Source organism: Dermacentor variabilis, chromosome 2, assembly GCF_050947875.1.
Source record: "Dermacentor variabilis isolate Ectoservices chromosome 2, ASM5094787v1, whole genome shotgun sequence".
NCBI lineage: Eukaryota > Metazoa > Arthropoda > Arachnida > Ixodida > Ixodidae > Dermacentor > Dermacentor variabilis.
In genome coordinates, this window is record NC_134569.1 from 228,431,791 (window position 1) to 228,454,157 (window position 22,367).

The window sequence follows — 22,367 nt, forward strand, 5'->3', positions numbered from 1 at the left end:
AGCTGACTTTCGGGATCCGGCATTATGCAACACTACGTGCTTTCCAAGCTTCTAAGCCAATCGCGAGGACCACAAAGGTGGAGTCCGTGCCACTGCTGACAGAGGCGAATTCTTAAAATAAAAACACGGCACCCAACGGCAAGAAGCTTCATAGTGAACGTCAAAGCAGCTAGGCATAGCGTTGGTGCAGTGGTGGCTACAGCTGCCAGTGGATCTGCGTGCGAGGGCGCCGGTTCGAGGCGGCGAGGTAATCAAAGTGGCAGAGGTGGTGGCTTTGATTAATGCTATTTTGGACCTGCGGTCACGGCAAAACTGGATGGCGAAGAGCCCTTGCGCCCGAAATTTCAGACGTTTTGATACATTGACTCTATGGGGTACGTGGTGGTGCCGTGAAGCCTTCCAAATTATCGGGAATCCGGAAAGTCGGTCGATGACTGCAGACTGGCAACTCCTCGAGCCGACAACAGGGTGTCAAAGACGATTCATAACGATTCCTGTCTGTTACTAGAACTAGCATTACCGCGACTTTCAACCCTTTGAATAAAATTACAGCTAATTTTCCCTGATAGAAGCACAAATTCTCTGAGTTTTCCCCGAGTTTTCCTAGACTACTCGAAATCTCTGAGAATTCTTCGTTTTCCTTGTTTTCCCGGTTGGTAGACACCCTGTTTTGCACAGGCCACTGCAATGGCATAACCTGAGATACACCACCCTACTCTCGTATGGTGACAGTCGCACTTTTCTTGCGCTGCAGGAGGCCAGAGTGTATCGTTACATTTTAGTGGAAAAGGAAGGCTGTACAAACCATGTACAGAAACGCATGGGCACAAGCTTGTGAAACCTTATCACAAAGCATAAGGAACCTGGATTGGAGAGCCTTGGTGGCAAAGGCAAACAGACTACCGACTTAGTCGCAAAGCTGACACGATACTACGGCTGGGCCCTGAAGGCTCACAAGGGTGATGTGGAGGGAATAAAATGGGCAGTAATGGCCACTTATCACCACACAACGTAAAATGACTTGGTATCAGACCACAGCTATTGTCCACCAGGACCAAGCTCGTGGTGCCGGCAAAATGCAGCAAGCAATAAGGGTGAGGCAGCCCCTAAGCACCGCAACAATTTGCCTCCGCATGTCTGTGAAGCCCTGTTGCCCATTTATGAGCGCCTGTCTGATGAAAAGCTCCTTCAGCGGTGCCTACGAGGCAGTACTCAGAACAGCAACGAGTCTCTCCCCTCCCTGATATGGGCACTTGCTCCAAAAGAACAGCATGCTTCACTGTTCACTGCGCAAGCCGCAGTAGCTGAGGCAGTGATGAAATTCAACGCTGGCTGCGAGACGACCTCTGCAGCAATATTGAAAGAGCTGCACCTCAACCCTGTAATACCAAGCATGAAACGCATGGTGGAGAAGGACCACCACCAAGCAACTAAGTCTGCAAACAAGCGCAAGACCATTACGGACATGCAGTATGCCTTCAGAAAACGTTATTTGGGTGGCCGGAGTCAAAGTGACTGCATTCCTGGTGGCTTTTAGCCACTTTCACTGCGAAATAGGGCACAATTTTTTTTGCCCTTTTGATTAAAAGTGAATTTATTTCTTTTTTTTTCATTTTCTCAAAACACCAATTTTTGACTTCTTGCTGATTTGCGGCAATAATATCTCTACCTTCAAGCTAGGTAGAGGCATAGTTTTTCTTGGGGCTCGTAGTTGAGTGTACAAAGTACACACACAAAGGTAGGAACAGATTTTCGAATTTATGCTTTAAAGTTTTTCAGTTCTGCTCTAGATCAGACAGTAGGGTACCCATAATTGGAAAAGTGAAGTGAAGATTGAATTGCTTTAATATGACTAATACTTGGTATATCAAAAAAGTATTCCTACCATTGTGTTCCTTATGTTTTCTAGTACCCAGGCATGTGCCAATGTGAATTTTTGTTGAGTGTTTTTTTCTTCTCTCTATTGTTTCTGCAAATGATGAACAACGCATTTCATTTACCTTCAGAACTAAATGGCCTATTGGAAAAATAATTACATATTTGAAATCAGCACAGAAATCTTAACAAGACTGGCATTTTTCATTAATATTGATGGAAAAGATGAACATTATTTTAATAGCAGTGTCCCCCCCTTAAAGGGACATTAAAGGTTACTATTAAGTCAACGTGGACTGTTGAAATACCATCCCAGAAACCTCGAAACGCTTGTTTCGTGCCAAGGAGAGACTTATTTTAAGAGAAAATGCGTTCTGAAGCGTCCGCGTACCTCTAGCGCAGTTCAAATCGCCCGCCCTCCGATCGAGGAGAACTGACATCATGGTCTCATAGTGACGTAGCGCCATCGGTGAGTAGAACGGCGTCCGCAGATGGCGCTACGGCTTTTCTGCGCAAAACGCGAACGCGCGGCCAGAAACAGAGCCAAGACAGAGCCGACAGCAGAGCGAAAGCGGGAGTATGGTGGCTAGCGGAAGGAGAAACGAATTACGTCCCACGTTACGTCCCACGGCACACGGAGAGTCCGTTTTCGTTAAACTATAGGCTGCAGCGAGCTCGCAGCGTGGTCTATGAGAAGCGACGAGCCTTTTCGCACTCGCAACAGGGCATAAAAATGTGCGAATCGACGCAAAACTCGGCCTAGAAACGTGCTTCGCCACAGCCAGGGCTCAATACGACCCAAGCTGGCACGACCCAGATGTCGTTTCCCGCACCGCCACCAGGCGCCGCTACTATACCTCACACTCCAGCGCAAGACGCCCATAAGCTGGTACTTCATTCTATGACGCTAACTTCAACGCTCGTCGCAATGGACCCTGACACCGACAGATTGGCTCGCGATGGTGGGCTCAACTTCAGCGATTTGAGCACCGACGAGCGCGACCTGCTTCTGAGGGCTCGCACTGCCGGCGTCGTTGCGTACTACGACGGCGGCCTCGACACCGGCTCTCCGGAGCGGGAAAGCAACGAGGGCTTCCCACGACATCACATGGACGTGGCATTTTCGCTGCTTGTTCCAAATGAAAGTTTCGCGAGCAGAACCCTCACAGCACGACGCGATAACGAAACTACTGAAACTCCAAAGCGTGCGCGGCGCAGAGTCGAGCGAAAACGAAACCTTTCGAACACCCATATTACTGAAGGGTAACGCCAAAATGTTATTTTTTCCTAGAATCGAATAGACGTAGACAAGTAGCATTTTTTCCGGCTTATAATCAAATGAAATGATATTTTTAATACGAGTAGTTGAGTATTAGTAACACAAATTATGAGGAGACCTTTCGTCATCGGGCTAGTACCGGAATGTCGCTGGGGGGTCTCAAATCGTGTCATGCATTTACCTCAATTTCTCGGTTACTAAAGCTCTGTTCGCGATTATATTGACGCCTTAGACGTTCTAGAACATTGCTCTACCACTTTAACTTGAGTTTCTGGTAACCTTTAGTGTCCCTTTAAGGACATCTCTGGATTCCTTAGTGTTACAAATTTTCTTGCTTCTTTTAAAGCCAGGCTTTTAACTGTCGTTGAAGCACTTGGTGGTAGAAACCTGCTTTAGAACGAGGGTCTCAAAACATTGCCAAGCTTGCCACTCGTCGAAATTGTAGTCCGGAAACAGTGTTTTTAGGTCAGCAGCAGACGCAGAGGTTCCCATTTGGTAGCTGGTGCTGTCCAGATGCATGAGGCAGTACAGTGAGGCACTTGAGCTGTTCGGGTTTGGTGGCCATAAGCACCAGTGCTGGCCCCGTGATAGTGCTATTTTTTTCTCTTTTAATATGCTTCACTGCATGGCCAGTGTGCTTCAGCGCAATGCATTCTGAATACTTCGCTGCATCACATGACTGTACTTGACAAAGTTGACTAAAGAACTGACAACAGCAACTTTATAGTTTGGGGATTCAAATATTTTGAATGGTATATGTGCCTTCTGAATCGAATCGAATATTTGCGCACCACTACTCTTCCCCAGCCAACACGTGTGGGCGTGTTTATAACGATTATCGAACATGACAGAGGTATTTTTGTATCTGATGCAACTTCAATATAACAAGGTTTGACTGTAAATCACTTAACAGCTCAAGGAAACTGGCAAGCTTGATCACAAAGGCACACTTTTACAGAAGGAATTCGTTTCCTGCCCTAACAGCACCAAGTGTACACGCATGCCTCCCATCTTGTGTCCAATCGAATGTGGTCGAGAGTGCTGCCACAAGCAAAAGAAAGGGGACGCACCTTTTCATCCTGAATGCCCGACCTGACACGCCGCAGCTCCTCCATGACGGCTCCTGTGCCGAGCAGGAGGCCAATGTGCACGCAGAGCGTCCTCACGTACGTGCCTGCCTCACAGCTCATCCACAACACTCCTGCAACAACATTAAACACTTTGCTACTGTACTGTATCCTCTTGTTGAAACTGTCACCAATTGCCAATCTCAATGTGGCCTACAAAGTTGAAAGCCAACAGAAAGTGCACAGATGCACCAGGGTTTGCCCCAGGCTCATGTTCATGGACACTGTTGTGGCCTTTCATGCCTTTCACAATTACCTGGATATACAGTAGACTTGTGTTACCGTTACTCTAATGGGACCGGTGCAAGTGACCGATTCAAACAAGGGTCAGAAACATGGCCAAACAACCCACCAATTTCATTTGGAAATAAACTTGGACCTCTTTATAATGAAGTTGAAAAAGGCAAAATTGTTCCGTTAAATCCATTACTTATAACAACTATAGGAGGTGTCCAAATCCATGCCTCATAGAGTGGCACCTTCTGGATTTAAAATGTGGATGTTAAAGGCTATGCCTTTGCTATTTGAATACGGAGGAAGCAATTTTGGGAGCCAGAAACATACTATTGATGACTAGTTTTGGAATTAACTATTGTCCTGTACTGTAGCATGTGCTCAATGGTGCACACAACTTGTGGGGATGCGCGACTCTTACACATCGCCTGAAATGTTGTTTTCCCGCATAGCTCCTGTCTCCTGTAATCCGGCTTCGCTGCGTGGCTTGGTGCCTGAGGCAGTTGGTGTGGTTGAAGCACACTGCGAAAGATGGCGCGAGTGTAGCTCTGCTACGCCACCTAACAGCGGGGTTACTTGGGCGCAGAAAGGAGAAGGCACTTCCCTTTTGACTCTGAGTAGGCAAGCGGTGCGGATATTCCGCACGAGTGCCAATCCATGCTTCTGTGAGACCGTCTCGAGAGGCCTCATTTTAATGCTCCACCGTTCGCATGACCGTACGAGTGAACGACCAGGAATTGGTGCCCAGCATGGGGCAAACATATTCGCTCGTTATCCAGTCGCGGTGAGTCGAACTTCCACGATTTGCCGCGCGCCCATCGGCATGTTTTGTGGATAGCAACTCGGCTAGCAGGCATTAATGAAAGGTGCAATAAATGCTCTTGTGATTGTTAGCACTACTGTGTTGTCGTTCCTTTGTCCCAAGAGCACGAGTGAGAACCCCACATCTGGCGCCCAACGTGGGGCTCTTGGAGCATCGGATGATAGTTTTAACAGTTTTGTTTCGTTCGAGACCTTTGTTTGAACCGAAGCGTAGGGCTAGCGTGGATTTTGATCACTAGTGTTGGCGGAGTGCTTTCTTGAACAAGGCAACAGTGGCTGTAGTGTGTTTGAACTTGTGAACCTGCTAAGCCTTTTCGCAAGTGTTTTTTTTTTAAACAACATTTGTCGGTATGAGAGCCACGTGGTCTATATCCTGGAAGAGCGAGGCTTAGCGCCCGCGGAGCATTGGCAAGCCTGAAGCGAGCGAGTACGGAAGCCTCGTGGGTGGTCCGAATTTCTTATGTAAATAGCTTCTTCTATCTCTTTGACTGATGAAGTCGCGGCTCTGGGAGCCGGGTGGCCGCAGATCACGGGTGCCGCTACAGGCTGACTGGTATTGCGGCCTGGCACTGGGCGCTCCGACACCGTCTCGGATGGTGGGCACCGTCAACTCGGATGCTGTGGGCACGGAGCGGGGTAGGACCACCTAACACAGCTTATGTCTCCTCGCAGCTGCCTCTCTTGCGCCCATTTTGGGTGTTGTTTTTTGGATGCCGGTTGTTGTCAGGGTAGCGATGCTTTAGGCCTAAGGCTTTATGAAGCTGCCTGTCGCATGTGGAGGGACACAACCTTGTGGTCCGTGGCGTCAAGGTGTTGCACTTTGCATCCCTCATTGTGTTAGCCTTGCACGAATTTAAATTACCTTAAATGTAATTTACAAGTGCCGTCGAGTCTGGAGAGCTGCTGCTGTGACCAGTGGACTAGCGGTATACCCAAGGACAATGACTCGCATGTTATAGATAGCATGTGGACATTTCCTTGGCGCGGCCACTGTTGCACACGTTGATGTTAGACTGTGTGACATCTTTCTCTGGAATATGTAGTGATTTAAGGTTGGGGGCATGTGGGGACGCGCAACTCTCATGCGTCTCCTGAAATGTTGTTTTCCCGCATAGCTCTCGTCTCCTGTAACCCGGCTTCGCTGCACGACCTGGTGCCCGCAGCAGTCGGTGCCGTGGGCACCCGCAACACCGGCTACCTAGTGAAAATTAGATTTTCTGGCTCACACTAATGCAGCCGCAGCTGGCTCGGATGCAAGAGAGACGCGCTTCGTTATCATAAGCCTTGATTCTATAAATGCTCTGCTGTCTTGTGTTAAGCGTAATTGCCGTGTGGCAGTGGGCAAAGGTGAACGTGACTGTGGTCTCGCTGGTCATTTCGTGTGCAATCTGCAGTGATGCCGCATCGGTGCGAAGTTCACCGAGCGCAAGTGGCAGCCAAATGTGCAGCCCTTTCCTCGTGAACAATCTTGCTGTGCACGAAATGCGGAGCCCCGATAATTGGCAAACGACATTAAATAACATCTTTTTGCGACTAAAGATATTTATTTCATGTGCGATTAATATGGAGTATGCCTCATAATCAAATCGTGGCTTTGGCGCCTGCCCCCCCTTCCCCCAAGAAATACTGCAAGTGGGAGCGGTGTACGTGGGCGGAACTACGTGATGGCGCTATAGGCCCTAGAATATATAGAATACATTGATGGTGCCTACCGTTTGCAAACATGGTTAGGCCTATATGCTGTAGCTGTGGTGGAAATCATGTGAGGGAGAGTCGCAAAGAAGGCCTTGATGCGAGGCACTTTCTCTCGCACGCAAAATGCGTGTTCCCAAATCGGAGCAGGTCCTGGTCGGCGCAGGCCTGGCGCAATACCTGCCATAAACGACAACATTGCGCACCATGTAGCAGGATTTTCTTCACGGCGCAGTTTGGTGTAATTGGTGCAGCACTTCCATTCACTACACAATATTGCTACTCTGTGCAGACGCAGATGACGAGATGCGCAATCAATGTGATCCTGAGCCTCCCTCGTATAATGGCACCATCTAGTTCTGGTGCCTGCAAATGCAACCTTTCCCACACTGTAAATTTTACATAAAAATTTTACAGACAGCCATCGGATATTTTTTGAAAAGATACAGAATGAACTTTAGACATTGTCTGTACATACGCGCTGTGTGTAAATGTTCGTTTTTCATTCATTTTTTTTTTCATTATCTTTAGCAGTACGAAAATGAAAGATGGCAGGCAGCAACATGGCAGAACTTTTGCAGTTGCCACTTCTTTTGCGTACCTTTTCCCCTAGAGTCGATGTACAGTATAGACCACTGATAGCGTAAGTCACCGGAGTCGCAAATATCCACACAATAAGTGGTACTGCACTATAACCAGAACAACATTTTTAATGCCTGCAACATGTGGCATTAAAACATGTAGACCAAGGCATGCTTGGTCTACATGTCTTGACATGTAGACCAAGCAGCCGTGTGTATTCGAGAATTGAAGCCTGCGACTGGGATGCTTGCATCCATTTGCATTTACGAGCGCTGAAATGTTAATGTCCGAGAACCTGCGGTCTTCATACGAAGCATTTTAGACTCTCTCGTTTACTTGAAATTATCCGTGGCACCGGCACCAACTCCACAGAACTGATGTAGAATGCGACTGAAATTTTGGATGCTGTACAATGTCTAGTTCAATTTCTGAGACTGATCTGTGGTGTCGAAATCACTGTGACTGTGAATGACTGTGAACCAAGTTGCCGCCATGCGAGCATTGCCCGTGCCATCTGTGCCATGCGCGTGCCATGCAGGCAACGGGGAACCGACAGACCGCGTTCAATGACATTTTCTCTTTGATGGGCATCAGCCGTCGGGCTCTTCACACGAAAACGTGGCAGAGCTACGTGAAGACGAAGCTGACACAAGCGGCCGATCGCACAGCGTGTAATCTGACTAGTGATTGCGCGTGGTCAGTTCGCGAACTTTACACCGAACTGAACGTGGGTCATACCGGGAACATTGCGGTGTCGTATGACGGGTCATGAATGACCTGCGGTCATACGTCCCATATCGACGTCGGCAGCGTGATTGAGTTGTTCAGCGGACTTGTGCTCGACTTTGTTGTATTGAGCAATTCCTGTGCTGGGTGTGAGTCGGCGCCTAAGGAGAGTGACCCTTCCTATGGAGCCTGGAAGAATGGCCACAAGTGTCACAAGGACACTAATAAGAAAGCTGGGGAGATGGAGGTGGAAGCTGCCCTCATCCTTTTGAGGCGATCATTGGAGCGGCACAATCTGCGGTACACATCGGTACTTTGTGACGGGGACAGGCGCAGTTATCTCGCTTTACAAGATGATGACGTGTATGGGCATATCCCAATTGGAAAAGAGGACTGCATGAATCACACGCAAGAGTGAATGGGGACGGCTTTGCGCAACTTGGTGGAACACAGAGGCCCTGGACATGGGAGTCTTGGTGGAAAGGGCCGCTTGACAGCAGACTTGATCTCCAAGTTAACCTCATAGGGCAATGCTCGCATGGCAGCATACTATGGATGGGCTCTGAAGACCCACAAAGGAGATGTAGATGCCACTCAAAATGCAGTGATGGCCACATATATAGCAAAATGCTGCAGTGGCCAAGGGTGAGCCGGTTCCAAAACATCCTCGAAAGCTTCCTCCTCATGTGTGTCAGGCTTCACGCCCCATATATGAACATCTTTCAAACAAGAAACTGCTGCAACGTTGCCAGCATGGTAAAATGCAAAATAACAACGAAAGCTAGCATTCGATGATCTGGGCACTGGCGCCAAAAGACCAGCATGCTTCTTTGTTCATGGTGGAGGCTGCTGTGGCAGAGGCAGTATTAAAGTTCAATGCAGGCAATGCAAGGGCCTCGAAGGACATAATGAAAGAACTATGTCTAAATCCAAGCCAGCAAAGTCGCACCCACATGGCCGAGAAAGATAGGCGTCGAATGGCAACATCAGCCAAGAAGCACAAAGCATTAGAAAACTTGCGCCAGTCTCTCAAAGAGCGGCACACAGGGGCTGGGAGTCAGCAGGACTACATGCCTGGTGCCTACTGAGCTGTTCCAGCTGTAAATTTGTAAATAAATAGGGTTTTGCATGTTTTCTCACTTTTCTCAAAACATGTTTTTGGGTCACTTCACCATACTGTCGGAGTGATGTCTCATGATCTAGAACAGCTAAAGCAATAATTCTTTCTTTAGCAGAAAGCCTAATCTGCATATTACAAAGTGCTGAGAGCGGAACTTCAAATTTGTGCGCATGTACATTTCCATTTTATTAATTTTCTTTCGGTGTGGTAGCCTTAGGACAAGGAAAGAATTTTGATCCCCTGCAGAATGGCTAATTAGAATTTCATTTGAAAACTTTTTGCAGCACTGCAGTTATTGCACATTACATTATCTAGCTATGCAATAATCACTTTCTGCTGAGCAGTTTTTTTTCTATTGCCTCCAGAAAGAACAGAGTGGCAGCACTGTCAATCTCCTGAACTAATGGACCTACAAGAAAAATTATTCCATATTCGAAATCAGCCTGAAAAACTAAGTAAGCTTGTTTATTTTCATCAGATTTGGCTATAAGATGTAGGAAATAATCGCCACAACCCATATCCCCCTAAAATGACAGCAGTCAAGGTCGCACGCCCTGCCTCTGCACTTTAGACGATGTGCATCACAACGGGGGCACAGAAACAGAAGAACCAAAGCCGCCAAAGAACTGCAATGTGCACGCATCGCTAATAAGCACCCAAGCAAAGGCTTCTCTGTCGCCTAGACAACCCCTGCGCACCCACATCATGCTGCAATTATTCTTTTTTTTTTCCTCGTTCTCCTCCTCCTCCACCGCATTGCCCTGGTCACTCTCCCGTCCTGTTGGCTGGTGCAACTCGTTGAGAAGTGCACTCACTACCGCGCTTCTGCGTGGGATTTTTGCGCGGAAGCCGCATTATAACTGGTATTTCGCACTGCGTGACTGCATTATAAATGGTGTGCATATACATGGCATTCTATGGGAGGGTAAACAGGAGTCAGAAAAAACTGCATTATAGGCGGTTATGTTATAAGTAGTCTAGGTTCTAGTGACTATTTCTTTAGCATGCCGCCCACAAGCATTACCATCAATATGTGGCATGGCACAGCTACACATGGCCTCTGAGATTGTGATCTCGGAGGGTGCACCTAGCTTCACCAGCGGGAGGGAGGGGCAATAAGATAAGAAAGAAGTGATGCTTGTGCATGGCCACGATGCACGTGGCGAGAAAGAGCAGTGTTGCTCGTCAGTGTATCTGATGCAGGAATATTGAAATGCCACGCCGAATAAGTGCGGAAACTGGCAGAAAGTGATACGCTAGGTGCACAACAGTCGGAGACGAATCTAGTTCGTTACATCAATTGTTTGACATAATAGTTCTGAAGAAACGCGCAAGGTAGAGAGAAGTAATTAATAAAGGGAAAATGAGACATCCAGCCAATCGCAGCAATTGCTACAAAGGAAACCCACACAGGTTCCTTGAAGGAAAGGCCTCGCAGTTGAACAAAATTCATCTTGGTCCAATCCAGGGATTCCCCCCTTCCTTTATATCAATTGTCACAACAATCTTATTTCGTTAGAACAAGGTTTTAAAGATGTGGATATTTATGGGGATTTTAAGGGGAGTTTCACTTACTTTGTTATATCCATTATATATATGCCCTTTCGATATAACCATGTTCAAGTGCATTTGCCCTTTTCTGACTTGAAGAAAAGGAATGAGCGCTACAAAGACGCGGACTAAAAAAAGAACATGTACGACAGACAGGCGCTAGTGTCATACATGTTTTTCTTTTAGTGCTCATTTCTTTTCTTCAAGTGTGTTAATCCAACTCGCCCACATCAAGCTTCTCCTGTTCTAACACACTCTCAGAAATGTATGGGCACCATCTGGGACCTTCTGTCAGGATCGAGTAACCAAGAAATCAAATAACTGGAGTCGACTTAACAGAATTCTACTGTACTAGGCTGCACAGAAACTGGAAAGGGCTATGAAAGCTCAAAAAGGAGCTGTTACATTTGAAGGTTTAACTCAAGTACCAGATGGAAACTAAGAACTTTATTTAGGGTCACAGCAACAGGTAAATAATTTTTTGTTGTTCAATTTCACTGGCAGGCAGAAATAGCAAGTTTCAATGAGTAAGTTTTCAGTTTGCTAGCTTCCTATTCAACTTCACGTATGATTTTGTGAGAGTAGCCTTTTCTCTGACCAGTAGTGCTGCCTCAAGCATTATCGGACATTACGCTTTCCTGGAACACGCATTCTCTTCTTGTGGTCCCGTAAATATCAATGGGGTTCAACTGTACGACAGCATGAGGCAAGGAGAGCGCCCTCCAGCCTTTCTCCCCACTGCAGTTGAGAAAAAAAAAGAGGCTAGCATACGCACCCAGGTTGCGCTTGCTGTCGAACTCTAACAGCTTGCTGTCGTAGATGGTGCGGATGCGCAGCTGCCGTTTGACAGCTGCAATCAGAGGCGGCCGCTGGAACATGGCGCCTTTCAACTTCTCACATGCCTGCACGGGAGCATACACACCAAGATACATCATGCCCGTGGCACTAAATAGTGGCACACATGCGCACAGGGCAGCATACCGACACTGGTAAACTACCCACGAGAAATTTTGCTATATTTTAATTATTGATTGTGCCGTTACCAGCGTCCTTTTTTCATCACCGTGAACACTTTGTAACTGTAGAAGAATTGTGCAGTTATGATTAGCTGTGCAACTAAGTTATTTCTTGGCATAGAAGAAACATTGTAAGGTCACTTGATGGTTACAGAATATTCTGAATTGATCAAATGCTTAAGCCAATTTTACCTTCTCGAATAGCTTACAAGGATGGTGAGTGGCATAGATTTGTCACATCAAATTTGCGCTACAAGGAACTACCTGCATAGGCTTCCAGCACCACCCAAATGAGACCCTCACTAGGACTGTTTAGCGATGGCAGGGATGGAAGCGGCCAAGGAAGCTTTGGAGCAGTTCTGGGAGCAGCAAATTTTGCACTTTCGAGAAGGTTTGGAGCATGAATTGTCTGTTTTGGAGCAGCAAACGTGCGTTTTGGAACAGCTTAGGAAAGGTCAATATGAGTGAAATACAGGCATACAAAGAAAAGCTGTTCCTTAGTTGACTTTTCAGAACACTATAAGGTTACGGCAGATCAGTTCTGTGGAAGCCTGCAAGGCGAGCAAAATTCATAACAGGCAAACATTGTCATCCACATGACTGTAGTGTGAAGCTACAAGGAAACCCATACAGGTTTCTCAGAGAACACCATAACTTTACATACTGGGTGTGCCAACTAAATGTGGCCTCGAATGAAATAACCGAGGGCTTTCCGTTCATAGGCTTCTGTTATGCTAGTCAAGTGTCTTTCTTTTTCATTGTGAAGAAGCAACTAATAATTAATTTTAATGGATTAACATTTATTACCTTACTTATACAATAATGTGTCAATGCAGAAGTTGTGGAATATGTCACGATCGACAAAAACATATATTTTGACCTAGGTCTTGTGTGGTCTTTTTTCCAAAAAAAAAGAAAGGCCTGCAAACATATTTTTAAAATGCACATGACAACATAACCCCGCACCAGTAATACAGTGCAGTCCACTTATAACGATATCGAGAATGACGAAATATATTATCGTTATAACCGATGATCACAATATCTGGACTGCAGTTATTAAAAAAAAAATTAAAAAATGCGGAACATACCTTTGCAGCTCCGAACTCGAATTCGCTACTTGCTCTAAAGAATAGATGATGTAGAAAGTAGGCTGTGAAAAACAAACTTTATTTCTAGCGCCAATGACCATGTCAAGGGTTAGGCGCACCGAAATAGTCCGAAATCTGCACTTGCTTTTGCGGCAGCTTCAGCTTCACAACCGCGGTGTGCATGGATTCCAGCTGCTGCGCGAACGCTAGCGGCAATCCTTTAGCATGCATAAAATCAATTAAGGAGGCGATCGACAACAGTGCACCTTGCGTGGACAATGAGGTCGGGGTCAAGGAGCCACTGTCAATCTCGTTGTCACTGTCGCTGCTGCCATCGCCACCGTCGCACAACTTTGCCGTCTGTCGAGACAGCACATCTTCGGCGATCGCCTCGTCGGTGACCTCATCGCAGAGCGAGGCAGCACTGTCTGCAGTCAAAAACTCCTCCATCGACGCACCACCTGTGTCACCAGTAGGAACGAGCTCCCAGAGCGCGGTTATGTCAGCATCTTCCACCATGTTGGTCTCAGTGGGTTGGCGAAGTTCGTCCTGACGCACAAAGCCCGCCTTTTCGAAGCAGTTGTATATGGTTGACTGCTTTACTTCATACCATGCACCATAAACGAAGCGCACAGCTTTCAAAAGGCTGATCTTGAGGTCGGGGGGGGGAGTGGCGGCTGTCTGCATGACCCGACGTCATGCGCGGTCAATGGCTAAAATTATCCACTCCAGCATGCGCCGCCAATACAGGACTTTAAAGTTGGCGATCACGCCAGCATCCAACAGCTGCAGGCCTGCCATAGTATTCGGAAGCAGAAACATCAATTTGGAAGATGTTAGCTTCGGGTAAACGCTTGGTGCGCTACAGTTGTCAAGTAGCAACACTACTTTTCTTCCTTGGCCTTCAATTATACTGTCGAACTCGAGCAGCCATTCTTTGAACTCGTCCCAGGTCATCCGCGCCTTCTTATTGCTGCGATAGTGGACTGGGACGTGCTGATTCTTAAAGCACGTTGGCTTCTTTGATCGCCCAATCATGAAAGGTTTGAGACGATGGCTCCCGCCCATGCGAACGCACAGCAACACGGTCACCCTAAGTTTCGAGTGCTTCCCGCCGGGGCAGCGATCTCCTTTAAGACCGTGAGTCTTCGAAGGCAACATTTGAAAAAAGAGCAGTTTCGTCGCAATTATATATGTCCTTCTCCGAGTAGCGCTCCAGCACGCCAGGCAGATTTGTCTGCAGCCACTGCTGCTTTGCCTGTGTGTCCAGAGACGCCGCTTCCCCTGCCACGTTTTTGTAAACGATTCTGTGCCGCTCTTTAAAGCTCTGAATCCAGCCTCCCCCAGGCTCAAAGTTTGGGCGTCCCAGAAGAAAAGCGAAGTACTGGCCCACTAATAAGCACATTATGCGCGTGGGTTGTGATGAACCCCTGGTAAAGCACCTCTTCAACATCGGCGAACAAAGGGTCTCTAACCCTTTTCCGCTGGTCGGCATGGCTGCTGATAGCTCCTGCCTTCACAATCGCGGTGCTCCCGGTTTTCAAGATGGTTGATATCGTCGACTGGGCGAGCTCATACTTCTTCACGAGGACGCTCACCTTGAAGCCGCGTCGAGAGTCCTGCAAAATATCCATCTTCGTGTCAAGCGACACAGCTTTGCGCTTTGTCGGCGCCATCTTCGAACTGGGTCACTGGGTTGTACCGTTGGTTGCACACTGCTTCGGTAGCATCGGCCAGCTATCTCTAGAGAGAGAGACTGTGTGCGGGACGGGCGCCACCGCGCCGGTTTGCTTGTTGCTTTTTTTTTCTTTCTCTCCCTTCCGGAGCAACTGTGGCCGACGTGCACGAAGCAGCTAGCGCCATCTTGTGGCACGCTGCGCTTACTCAGGTACTCTCCGGTGCGCGGGCGGGGCGGGACGTGCTGCGTGGTAATGGCGGCAGATACGAACTTACGGAGGTAAACATCACTTCGTCTCGACATGGTTCGTTTCAGGGAACTAAGCAACGCAAATGTTATGATTATTTGGCACGGAAAACGCCATCCAGACGGCAAAATTTTGATCGTTATATCCGATATGGGGTGAATAACCTATTGTTATAAATGGTTTTTTCCCCATAGACCTAATGCATAAAATGACACTCTCATGTCGACCCATCGTTATAACCGATATATCGTTATTAGTAGACTGCACTGTACAAGTGGTCTCAGACGTAAACGTCATCAGTGCATTGTTTATATTACGAAAATGCAAACCTGGGTCACAGTCTCGTAACAGTTTGGAAAGCGAATTGTTACAAGATCGCACTATTTTGCATGCGATAGGGACCGAAGATGCACGGCAAAAACTGATGTGGCGAGAAAAAAGCTCGGCCGCTCGTTCCCAGTACCACTGTTTGACGAGGTCTGCGTAAACATTGATGGAATTTTTGGTGTGCAGAAGCATTGTCACGATTACAGCATTTTTTTCCTTGGTTCTTTTTTTTTTTCAAATGATAGTTTATTAAAATTTTTGGACTCGATCCACTCAAGCCGCATCGTGAACATCATTGTCGTGAACGCAATTTCGGAGGTTTGTGGTTTTAACAAACGTTTCATTACGGCCACAAGTGGGCCGCTAAGGTTGACTAAAGATGAAACGTTACATCCTTGGCTTCCGTTGTGCAGCCGCAAGAGCCTGAATTTGTGTGGTGTGACCGGGCAGAAAAGAAGGTAGCCTGAGTGCAAATTTGAGTGATGACTGCGCCTGCCATTGAATATTTGTGACCAAGAAGCTTCATGAAAGCAAGCAGATCATTTGTCGGCGTGCCACACTATCACCTCGGTAAGTGGACGTGGTGCATGTGCAAAACAGATTTTGAATGTCACATGCACGGCATTTGCCCGTGAATCGATGCAGATGCACTAATAGGGTGTAATATCAAATACTAAGATATATACAACGAAACTGATGAGCTACATACTGAGCAGACTGTACGACTTTATTCATTCAGCGCAGCTTTCCTTCCTGATTGCCCCATGAAATGAGCGCCAGTTCAAATAATCTTTAGCTGGTCCGCATATACGCAAACGCGTACCGTATTTACAAGATTGTAAGCCGACCTCCTTTTTAATATTTGAAAATCTGAAGTGGCGGGGCCGACTTACAATCGAAACCAAAACATGGCATCATGGATATCAGGGGAGCTACAATGTAGTTCCAATTTTATGTTTGCTCTACGGCCCCACCCATAACTTTCCACTATTCCGTGCATTTGTTAGCTTTTCGGAAGGGTTTTTCAACATTTTTGCCAGTTTTACAGCACACAGCACTCATGTGGGGGTATCGATAGTTCATGGAAGTGACGCTGTTCCATTTGCAGTGGCACCCTCAGAACAGCGGCGCTTGTGGGGAGTATCAATAGTTCATGGAAGAGCAGACACTGCTCGCGTGTTTCTGGTTCCCTGTAGCTCGTCAGCTTCATGCGTTCGATTGGACTGCTGGCCATGTGCTACTTCCGTGCTTCCTCAGTCGTCATGAGTGCTCCGAGTCCACTAAACATTCGGCGCTCGTTCACAGCGGCGTTGAAGAGGGCTGCCATCCTTTACGCTGAAGAAACGAATAACTGTGCAGCGGGCCGCAAGTTTGACGTTTTTTAATGGGTGGTGCGAGAGTGGCGACGGCAGCGAAGCAAAATTTCCACCTGTAACGGCTAGCGAAGAGGTTTCCGCGGGGCAAAGTCGGGACGCTTGCCGAAACTGAAGGCCAAGCTTGCGGCGTACGTCACCAAAATGCGTGATTGGTCCCTGCCAGTGACGTGCGACATGGTCATGAGACAAGCCTGGATATTCGCCTTTTAAGGACCTGCTCCGCCATGAGTACGAGTTGCTGAAGGCGAAGACCGCGAACTTACGCTAACCGGACATGTCAAAAGAACCTCCCTGACGGCTCTGTGTGGTTGGGTGCTTTCAGCGTGGACTTAAGTATGTATGCAAATGCAGAATTTTGCTGGACGGCAACATGCTTCGGGACCGTAGCAGCAATAGCGATGGCAGCACCAGTGAGTAATAGTTCAGCGACTATGCCAGCTGACACATGCGCCCGCGGTTATGCTCTTCTTTATTTTTTTTTCTTTCCTGTCACACGCGATATGGGGCGTCGACTTCCATTCGAGTCGACTTACAATCGTGTGAATACGGTAACTGAACGCACTGTACAGCATCAAACGGTTTTCATTTTCCTGTGGCCTAGTTAAAATTATACCAGCAAGCACACCCACACTACATCCCATAGATGGTCCCGTGTGCATGATGATGACGATATATGGGGTTTTCTGGCACAAGGGTCAATAAGGTCATCTTTGCACTAAGTGTTTCAAGGCGGGATAAGCTGCAGGTTGACAGTTTTTTAACTGCAGAGCTAAGAGAAATCGGAGTGCTCAATTACAATGTTTAATGTCACCGTGCCACTTACGATGCAGCAGCAAAATAATTTCTTTTATATGTGAATACTCACATATAAGGCGAAACCCCATAAGGAAGTGGTTGCTTTAGAGTTATCTTTCTGTCAACTACACATTTTTTAAAATATTAGATAGTAACACCTATGGGAGCCTTGGAGCAAAAGACAAATGCGAAACAGTTCTAAATTATTCTGATGCAGGAGCCACAGATGTTGCGCAGAGCCCCTGGCTCCAGAGCAAATGCACAGGGCAGATAACTACTGCGCAAATTTTTTTTTTCATTCAACACAAGTGCGTTGCTTTTAGACAGCCTATAAATCTTTTACCTCAATTTAGGCTAAGTAATTTATTATCTGGGCAGCCTCACCAAGTCTGCATCCCTTTAAAACAATGTGTGGCACTGCGCTGTCACACTTGCCCCATTCAACAAACACAGCCCTCCACATGCACCTGGTGACACAGTGTTCCCCCTGCTCTTCTTTTTTCATTACTCACTGTGATAGTCATGGTGCACCAAATAACTGAAAGCATTTGCCTCTCATTTACAAGTTCCTCAATTGATGGATCATTTAGTTATGAATGGCATTACATGATGATGATGATTTATTGGCATCCACTTTGAAGCGTGGCAGTGAGAAATAGCCACCTACCCTGCTTCATTCAAAGAGGTATGCTATACAGTAAAAGCTCATTAATTCAAATGAAAGAAAGTCAGAAAAAAGTGCCAGAAAAACATTGACTGTAATGCCGGGCAAATGGAGGCGCAAACTGCACTGCTCATGTTTCAAAGATCCCTTGACAAGTACAAGCTGCGTTACACGACAATGCTCTCTGATGGTGACAGCAGGACATTCCACGCCTTGACCGACCAAGCTGTTTACGGCTTCATTAAGATAGACAAGAAAGAGTGCATCAATCACGACCACAAGCGCATGGGAGCAGCCTTGCGTGGGCTGGTTGACAAAAAGAAGGCTCAAGGTGAGACACTTGGAGCAAAGGGATGGCTCACCCAGGACAGGATCAAGATCACAAATTACTATGGCTGGGCCCTGAGGAGTCACAAGAATGACGTGCCAGGCATGAAGAGGGCAGTTGAGGCTACCCTGCACCATTTGTCGTCAACTGAAGATGCCCCCAAGCATGACCTTTGTCCCGAAGGGTTAGAATCCTGGTGCAGCTACAACCGAGCTGTGGCAAAGGGGCGAGCAACCTCCAGCACACAAAAACAGCCTGCCCGACTTCGTGTGCGAAGCTCTGGAGTTAATTTTCAAGCGGCTGGGTGAGGAAGCCTTCTTGGAGCGGTGCAGCGACGGCGTGACTCAGAATGCCAGTAAAAGCCTGCATTCCGTGATCTGGGATCAAGCCCCGAAGACTAAGCATGCCTCACTGCACTGTGTCCAGAGGGCAGCAGCAGAAGCCATCAGCCAGGGTGTGACAAGAAGCAACACTGCAATAGCCGAGAAGCTGGGCTACAGTGCCAGTAGCTGTATGGTGCGCCGAAGCCTTGAAAAGAATCGTGGGAGGCTTCACGTGTCCAACAAGGATCACACGAATAGAAATCCTTTGACAAACAAGCTTGCAAAGAGGCACAAGCCAGCAACAGACTCTGTCTACAGTCCGGGGCTTTTATAGGTCTAGGTGTGATCTGTGCTGAATGCAAAATTCTGTGAGTATGCAAGAGATATATACATTTTTTTAAATTTTGAATTCTGGGATCTTACGTTCCAAAACCATGTTATGATTCTGGATTAATTTTGACCACTTGAGAAGCGCTACAACACAAGCAAATGAATTTTTTTTGCATTTCGGCTCCATTGAAATGTGGCGACCCCCACTGGGATTTGATTCAGATTTTTTGTTGTAGCCATAAACTTTGTGGAAAGGAGATATTTTGTTGTGGCCATGAAGTCTGTGCAACTTTATTTGCATAGGGATGCCATTTGTGTGCCTTCTGTTCAACAAGGAACTAAAATAGGAATGTGAAGCTCGTGGTGCTAGCTTTCTGGCATTGATTTCAATGACTATGCATGATGTTGCAACCAATATCTCAGTGTTATTTTTGCACAATGGCCATATATATGTCATGAACTTGTTGCTGAAAGACAGGGCTACATGGTGATGTAATTTAAATTGCCATATTGTTAGACCATTCAAAGTTACAGTGAACTGAAAGTTCAAACTCGTTTTTCTCAGCTTCATTTTTTTGGACACCGCACACTGCTTGTTCTTTCTAAGTACCAGCAAAATGTTCGGTATCAATATATTTGTGTTGAATGGATCTAGCCGTTGATGCTATTTATTTATTTCTAAAGCTGTCGGCTAAACTTTAATTTCCCCTAAATACAAATGAAAATTAGCAAATATATTGCAATTATGTTAACATCTGTTCTTTTTGCATTATAAGTGCACTGACAACAATAAAAATAGCATCACCGGCTAGAGCTATTCTCTGGTGTTCAGGCCGTATACTTTGTTTTTGCTTTTGACAAAGTTAAGTTTTTGAAAAGTCTCGTAAGAAATTGACTGAATTTCTGCATTAAAAACTTTGCATCATTTGTTCTAATGCAGATATACAAAATCTAATTAGACATTTGCAATCAACAGAAAAAACTGAACAATACTGTTAAATATCATCCAGTTTGCACTAAAATTAACAAAACTGATTTTGGAACCCGCATCTCCCCTTAAATGAGCTGCTCTCTGCAGCAAGCTGCAATCAGTGTGGGAAAACACCAATTCATGTTGAAACTGGGCCATGTCTTGGGCTCGCGACTAAAATGGAACTGTTGTGTGACGACTGTGGGGTGATAAACAAAAGGTGGTCATTCCCAAGATGTGCTGGCACTCAGAAGATCAAACCCTTTTGAAGTGAAGACTCGTGCACTGGGAGCTGTGCAGTCAGTAGGCAAAAAGCAAGCCACATTGAATGATGTTTTCTCGCACATGGACATTTCCCATCGAGGAATGCATCACAAATCCTATGCAAGGCTGCACTGTAGGCATAGTCACCCTGCCAGTGCCTCAGCAGCCATGACAACAGAGTCCGAAAGTGCACAGGTGTGCGAGATCTACAGGGAACTTGGATGCGCCCCAGGAAACGTTGATGTGATCTACAATGGCACTTGGATAACAAGGGGCCACACAAGTCACATTGGTGTTGGCTGTATTATTGAATTATATACTGGCCTTGTCTTGGACCACTGTGTCCTCTCCAATTATTGCCATGGATGTTCTTTTGGCCCCAAGCCTGGAGACAGCATTTATTCAGAGTGGCATGAAGAACACCAACCACAATGCCAAAACAACACCAAGGCAAGTGCAGGGCAAATGGAAATAATTGCGGCAAAAACCATGTTTCAGCGGTCTCTTCAGAAACACCAGCTCTGTTACACAAATGTTCTTTGTGATGGGGATAGCCGCACTTATATTGCCCTCAGTGAAGAGAATGTGTATGGTTTCATACCCATACAAAAACAAGAGTGTGTGAACCACGTGAAAAAAAGAATGGGAACTGCTTTGCGCAACCTTGTTGAGAAAAACAAGAGCAAGGACTGTGAGCTCAGCATGAGTGGAAAGGGCTGCCTAACGCAGGGTTTAATTATAAAACTCCCAAATTATTATGGCTTAGCCATAAAAAGTAACCCAAATGATGTGCCTGCTATGGCTACTTTTCACCATACAACATCGACTGATGATGAGCCGCATCACGAGCACTGTCCCACTGGCGTGAACTCTTGATGCAAGTTTAATTCTGCGGTGGCCTCAGGTCAACCAGCCTCTGCACACAAGCTACAGCTTCCTGCACATGCTTGAGCAGCACTCCTGCTTATATTACTACCGTTTAGTACGTACTCCTTCCGAGCTCCGGCCAACTACGGTTTAATGAGGTTTCACTGTATTTTGCTTTTGATACGACAGTGGCGCGCCTCCTTGAAACCGAAACTAGCAAAGCCTAGTCAATCTGAGAGGCCGGCCGTGCCCAAACAACAGGAAAAGCCAAGCCACTAAGTCATAAAGGCTGCATTTGCAATTCGCGCAATTTGTCGTGAAACTGCTGCACATCCAGCATTTGTTAATTTTGTGGTAAATACAGTTAAACCTGGATATAACGAAGTTGACAAAAGCTCGCAATTTTTCGTTACATGCAGGTTTTCGTTACATGCAGGTTTCGCGTGAAGGCTCGTACGAATGATGCAGAAACGAAACCAAATAGCTCAATATATCCGTGAAGGTGAACTCACCCTTCAAGCATTTATTTTACACCAAAAAATTGCGTAATTTCCTCTTGCTTCTTCGGCACGAGTGAAGGCACAACACGCCGCTCCAAAGAAGCTAAATCGTGTAGAGCTCCTTCATCGTCGAGCGAGCCGACGAAACGGCGCATAACGTCCATTGCGTTCATCACCTCCTTTGCAGTAGGCACGTCACACGGATCTGCCTCACAAGCACCATCCTCACCGCCATCGGGATTTTGCACGCTTTCAGCTACTGCTGCATCAGACATTTCTTCTGTAGCCACGGCGCCGTTGTCGGCAAACAAAAAGTCAGTCAGTTCAACGTCGTCGGGTACACCACCGTTAGTACATAGCTCGTTCCACGCTTCGGCCACATCGGACGGAGTTGAAAGGTCTTCCTCCTCCTCCTCGTCGGCACCAGCCCGTGCGTTTTTGGCTATTCCGGCCTTTAAAAAGCAATTCGCGGTAACTTCTGCCCCGACCTCTTGCCAGGAGGCAGCAAGCATCTCGACTGCTTGATAAATGTCAAGCAGTCTTCATCTCCCGTTCCAGACGGATGTCGAGAAGTATCTTCAGG

The 22,367-nt window shown here is 46.7% G+C and overlaps 1 protein-coding gene across 1 annotated transcript in view; it reads right to left on the reverse strand.

Moving 5' to 3' along the window:
- Nop60B (dyskerin pseudouridine synthase 1 Nop60B) overlaps positions 1-22,367 on the reverse strand; it is a 71,761-nt gene that overhangs the window by 40,658 nt on the left and 8,736 nt on the right. The window contains exons 6-7 of the mRNA XM_075682676.1: positions 11,784-11,910; positions 4,225-4,355 (exon numbers count right to left, since the gene is read on the reverse strand). Of these exons, the coding sequence (XP_075538791.1) occupies positions 4,225-4,355; positions 11,784-11,910 (258 nt within the window). The remainder of the gene's footprint in view (positions 1-4,224; positions 4,356-11,783; positions 11,911-22,367) is intronic.